The sequence below is a fragment of the Macaca thibetana genome, chromosome 4, assembly GCF_024542745.1.
Source record: "Macaca thibetana thibetana isolate TM-01 chromosome 4, ASM2454274v1, whole genome shotgun sequence".
Lineage (NCBI taxonomy): Eukaryota > Metazoa > Chordata > Mammalia > Primates > Cercopithecidae > Macaca > Macaca thibetana.
In genome coordinates this window covers 71,294,308-71,302,095 of record NC_065581.1, presented here as the reverse complement: position 1 = coordinate 71,302,095, position 7,788 = coordinate 71,294,308, and the positions used below count along the sequence as shown (strand labels likewise).

The window sequence follows — 7,788 nt, the reverse complement described above, 5'->3', positions numbered from 1 at the left end:
GATGACCTTCCCAGAGGGGAGAAATCTAGAGAGGCAGTCTGGCTACAGTGGCTTTGCTGTGATGTGGTGGGCTCTGCCCCGTTTGAACTTCCTAGTGGTTTTGTTAACACCGAGGGAAAACCACCTGCTCAAGCCTCCGTAATGGCCAACGCCCCTCCCCCTACCAAGCTTGAGTATCCCAGGTCGACTTCAGACTGCTGTGCTGGCAGCGAGAATTTCAAGTCAGTGGATCTGAGCTTGCTGGGCTCCATGGGGGTAGGATCCAATGAGCAAGACCACTGGCTCGTTGGCTTCAGCCCCTTTTCCAGGAGAGTGAATGGTTCTATCTCACTGGCATTCCAGGCACCACTGGGGTATGAAAAAAGCTCCTGCAGCTAGCTCGGTGTCTGCCCAAATGGCCACCCAGTTTTGTGCTTGAAACCCAGGGCCCTGGTGGTGTAGGTACCCAAGGGAATCTCCTTGGGAACCTACCAAGGTTCCCTGGGAAACCTTGGGAGACCATGGGAAAACCATAGTATCTGGGCTGGATAGCACAATCCATGACAGCTTCCCTTGGCTAGGGTAGGGAGCTCCCTGACCCCTTGGACTTCCCAGGTGAGGCGACACCCCACCCTGCTTCTGCTTGCCTTCTGTGGGCTGCACCCACTGTCTAACCAGTCCCAATTAGATGTACTGGATACTTCAGTTGGAAATGCAGAAATTACCTGCCTTCTTCATTGATCTCGCTAGGAGCTGCAGACTGGAGCTGTTCCTATTCAGCCATCTTGCCACTTTTCAAATAGTACTTTTTATTGCACATGGGAGGGTATGAAAAGCCCAATTCAGAGATCCTGAGCTTTCATTTCTACACATCCATTAAAAATCCTTAACAGGCTGGGTGTGGTGGCTCATGCCTGTAATCCCAGCACTTTGGAAGGCTGAAGCAGGTGGATCACAAGGTCAAGAGATTGAGACCATCCTGGCCAACATGGTGAAACGCCATCTCTACTAAAAATATAAAAATTAGCCGGGCGTGGTGGCTTGTGCCTGTAGTCCCAGCTACTTGGGAGCCTGAGGCAGGAGAATTGCTTGAACCTGGCAGGCGGAGGTAGTAGTGAGCCGAGATCGCGCTACTGCACTCCAGCCTGGTGACAGAGCAAGACTCTGTCTCAGAAAAAGAAAAAAAAAAGAGAGAGAGAGAGAGAAAAAAAAATCCTTAACAGCTGAGAAGGGCTAGAGTTTAAGTGCTGCACTCTGGCAAGCAGCTCCTTTGACCCCAGGCACTTCACTCCCCATTTCTCTCTCAACATTCAGCAAGGATCCTGGAGTCACAGGTGTGAGATGCAGGTGTTGTTCATTTGTCCTGATAGTCAAAATCTGACGAGTTTAGTAATTATGTCAAAATTTCCTCTCTCACATTTCAAACTTTCATAGTTCTTGCTAGAGCCTCATTTTCAATAAACTAAACCAAATAAGGATACAAATGTTGAAGGCAGCAAATAAAAAGCTTTTAATAAGCCCATATGCAATATTGTTTAGTTTTTTTAATGTAACAAATTCCAAGTTATAATTCTGAACACCATAAGTTAATTGGGCAGTGTTCACCTCGTCTTATTCATAGTGATAGGGAAATATGTGATTCTAAAGAAGGTATGGGAACCAGCACAGTTGAATTAAATCTCATTCATTTTACCATCCATTTCATCTGTGAATCTTATTAGCATACCTAGAGGACCAATCACATATGAAAAATGCAGCAGAAAATAAGAAAATACTCATAACTAGGGTAGAGGAAGCCTAGCAGTCACTGAAATGCACAAACAGTAGCATCTGACTACTTTGGGAAGCGAGTGCACTGGAGTAGAATGGAGATTTACTGAGAGGCGTTGCAATCATCTCAAACACTGACAGGAATGTCAAGTGGAAGCGCTGGCATCTATGATACAGTGTGCACCAAGCTCTCTCAAAGAGCACTTACACACATGTAGGCAAAACTGTATTTCACATCATTGTTTTAAAAAATAATAATTCTGACATTTTAAACTGCAGGTTTCATATACATAAAAACTTGTGTGGTTTCTCCATTTCTCTGAAAAATACATTTTTCCTCGTTATAGTTTATTTTAATTCCCATGTTAGGTCAGGACACCATTTATAGTTTAAGAAAATTAGGGGGAATAAAAGGTCAGTGTAGGGTTCAGTGTTGTAGTGGAAAAATATCTGGCTGCTATATTTTATGGAATGTTTTGCAATCACTTTTAAAATCTCTGGAAAGCTAAAGCTGAAGAACTTTATAGAAATTAAGGAGTTATTGGCAAGGCCTGCTGACTGAGACAGGTCAGTGGAAATATACCAATCACCACCCCCACCACTGCCAAAAAAAAAAAATCGTAATTCAGGTTCTCCCTTTTCTTTCTCTAACAGTTGCCTGCCATCTAGTGGATATAATGCAGTCAAGTGAGCAAGTGCTTTCTTTCAAAGCAATCAAGGGTGTTTATTGAATCATGTAATAATGTCATTTGAATAAAAACAAGGACAGGAGCTTATCCTACAGCACACCCCCCAGAATAAAACCACCTCTGGTGAAGACTTAAAGGAACTATGAAAAGTCTCAAAAAACAGATCATTTTTGTGCTTGGCTAATCAAAAACCAATTCCTTTTAAAGCCAAGCAACATTAAATAAAAAGAGAATTGCTATTTTTATGCTTTCTTTGCATGTTCTTGTGCTTAGTCTACAAATAACCTTATTTTGCTTCAGCATATTATAATTTTAACATGAGTGTTAAAAATCATTTAATCGATAATTATTAAAGCTAGATATATAAGACCAACTCTTAGATTTACAACCTAGTGAGGAAGAAAAAGAAATCCAAATGCTCAACTAGCAACTGTGCTAACTTATGTGGTCCAAAGGAAGGAAAGGACAGTGAGGAGGAGAGAGACCTTCATAGTGACACTTGAGGACTTGAGGTGTGTTTTGAGTTAATTAAAGACAAATGACCAAGTCCCTGGGCCTGGAGACAGTGAAGATACTTTTGACAGGAATGGGGAATTTATATCTTAATATAAAGCAAAAGGAAAATGAATCTATAATGAAATAGGCTCACGAGATTGGTCATTCCAGATTAACCTGGCCATACTGTAGGCTGACCAAATATCACCCAAGCACCTAATGCAACATCATGAAGATCTTTATGAAAGAGTTAAATTATATTGCTACCACCCTCTGAGCTCTTAGATCCCTCATTATTTGCGACAGTTGAGCAAATGCTGCCTAATTGTAAGTGGAAACAAATGCCCTAATTGGACTCTAAGAATACTCTTGCAAGACTTCCTGTTAGCCAAAGAGAAGCTCTGTTTGCAAGACTCTTAAAATGTCTGAGAAGGGAAATCGGCGTTTATAGAGCCAGGTGCAATAGTGAACTCCCAAATCATCCTTTCAGGTGTTCCCTTTTGCCAACAGGTGAGGCTAAACAGCCCTTTGGAGGCTTGGGCTGCTTTCTAGGGCCAGCGTGGAGCACTCACCATTTTCAGGAGCTGATAACTATTCTTCTTTCATTTCTCCCAAACCAACTTTTTATATTTGAAAGTTTAAACTACTGTTCAGCTCACTTTAATATGAATTTTAAAGTGCTTTAAATTTTAAAGCAATTCTTGGTTCCACAGTTAAATATTTCTGTTCTCATTTGCCTGTTCTTTGATTTGGGACTCCATCCTATTTACAGGGACTACATAACCACCATGAGAATTATCCTTTTTTAATCTACTCTCTACTTATGTTCTTTTGTGTAATCCTATAAGATGAGTATTGTTACCTCACTTTTACAGACAAGAAAATCGGAGGCTATGCAAATTGCCTAACATTACACAGAAAGTAACAAAGTAGGGATTTGATTTTAGATTTTTCTGATTTCAAATTGTGTGTGTGTGTGTGTGTGTGTGTGTGTGTGTTGTTTTTTACTGGGCTCTGCGGCTTTCTACTAAGGAATACATCTTTTGCCCTTCTGTTGGAGCTGTAACCTTTATATACATTTCTTCATGACTCACAAACCTTGATTGAATCAGATGAATTCAATATGGAAAAGGCCTTTTAGGTCAGGGAGTACTAGTTCCTGCCAAGACTAGGATTTTTCTGTATAAAGCATTTATTTTTCCAAACACATTTATAATAAATATCACATTTTTCTATTGCATACCCCCTATGAAGCCATCCCAATATCCAAGATTGCCATGTAAATGCTGTCAAATATTTCCCAACCCCCATTTCCAGCCTGTCACAGTTATAGTTTCCCACTCTCCAACTTTTCTGTTTACCAAATAGAAACATTCTTCCATTTCTACTCAAGGGAATAATCTTTTCAGTGGCTAAGGTATCACTTAACTGCAATAGAGAGACCAGGTCAACAGATACTTTCTGTCACTAGCAAAAGACTTTGCAAAGAACAAAATGACCTGAACCAAAACCTTAGAGAGGCTGAGTATTCTCAGGGGCCCCGCTAGTGGTCACATCTGTGGTAAATACTTGCTCCTAAGGTTCTTTAGGAAAAAGAAGTGGGCAAGGACCCATGTGAGTCCCCAGCTCTCAGAGAATTATTAGCTGGCCTATTGAAATAGCATATTCACTGAAGGGTTCCTGTGGGAAAAAAAGTTTCAGTTCCCTTTGAGTGTTTCCCAAACATTAAAAGAACTATTTCACTGGGCCGCAACCACATAAATTGCATGAGAAGCAACTTGTACTCTGTCCCAATCAAACTCTGCCGAGGCGAGAGATCTAGAAGCTCAAGGTCCTTATAGACAACAAAAACCAAAGTCAGAGTATCAGAATCTTCCATTGGGTTCTCCTCATTAAGCAAGAGATTTACAATAAGGTAGTAAATATTTAGAAGACGTCATTAAAACTTGCAGTAATGTCAAATACACACATCAGTTTAAAATTTGAAAGGGATATTAGGTCACCTTAGTGAGGGTTATTTTCATGACTCTGGTCCCTACAAAGACAGCAGAGAAGATCATAGAAAGCCAAAACTAGAATCAGAGACCAGAGACAATGGCTGCCACATCTCCGTCAGTGCAGGCAAAACCCCGAAAAGCCAGATGCCCTGTATTAGTCCGTTTTCACACTGCTAATAAAGACATACCTGACACTAGGCAAGTTACAAAAGAAAAAGGTTTTATTGGACTTACAGTTCCACATGGCTGGAGAGGCCTCACAATCACGGCAGAAGGCAAGGAGGAGCAAGTCACATCTTAAGTGGATGGCGGCAGGCAAAGAAAGCTTGTGCAGGGGAACTCTCTTTTTTTTTTTTTTTAAACCATCAGCTGTCCTGAAGCTAATTTACTATCACGAGATCAGCTCAGGAAAGACCCGCCCCCATGATGCAATCACCTCCCACCAGGTTTGTCCCATAACACGTGGGAATTATGGGAGTACGATTCAGGATGAAATTTGGGTGGGGACACAGAACCAAACCATATCATACCCCTTCTACTGGAGATACATTTTACAATGAACAAAAGTTAAAGGACTTTTCTGAAACTTAACTGGGGCAGGGGACAGGGGTTTGGGTGGAAACTCACAATTTCGGAGCTCCTAAAAAATCTGTAAACGAAACAACTTAACAGAAGCTAAGAAAACAGAATCAGAGAGCCCTGAGTCCAAATCCTACCTTGCTACTTTCCATCTTAGAAAACTAACTTGACGGCGTGGGGCTCGCTGTGGGGCTGAGGCAGGCAGCCGGGCTGGCCATGGCAGGGGCCGCAGCGGGCGGCAGAGGCGGAGGTGCCTGGGGGCCGGGGCGCGGAGGGTCGGGGGTGCTCCGACGGGGCTGCTCTCCCCCAGCCCCCGCCGGCTCCCCCCGGGCTGGGCTGCAGCCGCTCAGGGCCACGATCCCCTTCCAGCTGCAGCAGCCGCACCAGCGCCGGGACGGGGGTGGCCGTGCAGCCAGCGTCCCATGCTCGGTGGCCCCAGAAAAGTCAGTGTCTAGGCCTCAGCCACTTCAGGTCCGGCGTACATTCTCCCTGGACACCATCCTCAGCTCCTACCTTCCGAGCCAGTGGCCACGAGATGCTGATGGGGCCTTCACCTGCTGCACCAATGACAAGGCCACCCAGACACCCCTGTCCTGGCAAGAGCTAGAAGGTGAGCGTGCCAGCTCCTGTGCACACAAGCGCTCAGCATCCTGGGGCAGCACAGACCACCGAAAAGAGATTTCCAAGTTGAAGCAACAACTGCAGAGGACAAAAGCTGAGCCGCAGTGGGAAAGAGAAGGAGCGAGGTTCCCTACACCCAGGGGACCACGCAGTGCGGGGAGCACTGAGGGCGTCCCCTCCCAGCTTCCCCTCAGGGTCCCCTGTCTTGCGACTCAGCCCCTGCCTGCACAGGAGCCTGGAAGGGCTCAACCAAGAGCTGGAGGAGGTGTTTGTGAAGGAGCAGGGAGAAGAGGAGCTGCTGAGGATCCTTGAGATCCCTGATGGGAACCGGGCCCCAGCTCCTCCCCAGAGTGGCAGCTGTGATCATCCCCTCCTCCTCCTGGAGTCTGGCAACCTTGCCAGCTCTCCTTCCATTTCCTTGGCATCCCCCCAGCCTTGTGGCCCGGCCAGTCATGAGGAACACCGGGGTGCCGCCTAGGAGCTGGCATCCACCCCCAACGACAAAGCCTCCTCTCCAGGCCACCCAGCCTTTCTTGAAGATGGCAGCCCATCTCCTGTCCTTGCCTTTGCTGCCTCCCCTCGGCCTAATCATAGCTACGTCTTCAAACGGGAGCCCCCAGAAGGCTGTGAGAAAGTGCGTGTGTTTGAAGAAGCCACGTCCCCAGGTCCTGACCCGGCCTTCCTGACTTCCTGTCCTGACAAGAACAAAGTCCATTTCAACCCGACCGGCTCAGCCTTCTGCCCCGTCAACCTGATGAAGCCCCTCTTCCCTGGCATGGGCTTCATCTTCCGTAACTGCCCCTCAAACCCGGGGTCTCCCCTTCCCCCGGCCAGCCCCAGGCCACCACCTCGGAAGGATCCGGAGGCCTCCAAGGCCTCCCCACTGCCCTTCGAGCCATGGCAGCACACCCCACCATCAGAAGAGTCTGTGCTTTTCCAGAGCTCCCTGATGGTCTGAGGGTCCCATCCCTGCCCCACTTTACCATAGAGACCAGTGCCTTGGTGGCAGGTCCCTCCCCAGGTCCCCTGAGATGGGGTATGGAGGGGCCCTTCCCTCTCGGCCTTTGAGCACTTTCTTTCACTTATCGTGTCAAAGTCCTGGGTCCTCTTTCTGATGGGCACTGGCCCCTCTGAACGTGATGGGACCTGCCTTCTCCACTAGCAGCTGGGCAGCTCACAACTCACACCTGTGTAGCTGCCACATCCCTCACTTGGTGGAAAACACCCAGAAGGTCTGGAGTCCCTCACCCCTGGGTGTCAGTCCAAATGACTGTATAGGAGGCCCTTATTTTTGTCACAGAGCAAGCTGGCCATGAATGAAGGAGAGAGGACGCCATAGATTTCCTTCCCTCCCTTCCAGGAGACCATAAGATAGATCCCCCATCCTCTCAGCCCTATCCCGACGCCTCCCTCTCATTAGAGGAGCTGACCAAAGCAGTCCTAATGGGCCATAACACTTGACCAATTCAGCTGCTGGCAGAAGGAGGAAACAAGTGTTTCCCCAAGTGGCATTTTCATCTCGCTTTCACCCTGACTAAAGATTGTCTTAAGTAGCAGGCCAGCCCGCCCAGCCCCAGGTGGGTAGTGGGGAGGAGAGTTGGCATTCCTCCAGGTGGCAAATGGCAAATCTATATTCTCCGCCCGCCCCAGGGCTGGAT

At 46.6% G+C, this 7,788-nt stretch overlaps 1 protein-coding gene across 1 annotated transcript; it reads left to right on the top strand.

Annotated features, from left to right (window-relative positions):
* Window positions 1-5,689: 5,689 nt before the first annotated feature.
* On the top strand, window positions 5,690-7,585 carry LOC126952126 (protein FAM117A-like). Its single transcript, XM_050786522.1, is given in 2 exon segments — window positions 5,690-6,220; window positions 6,222-7,585. Coding segments are annotated over 2 exon segments (1,362 nt in total). The 5' UTR covers window positions 5,690-5,725; the 3' UTR covers window positions 7,089-7,585.
* The last annotated feature ends 203 nt before the right edge of the window (window positions 7,586-7,788 follow it).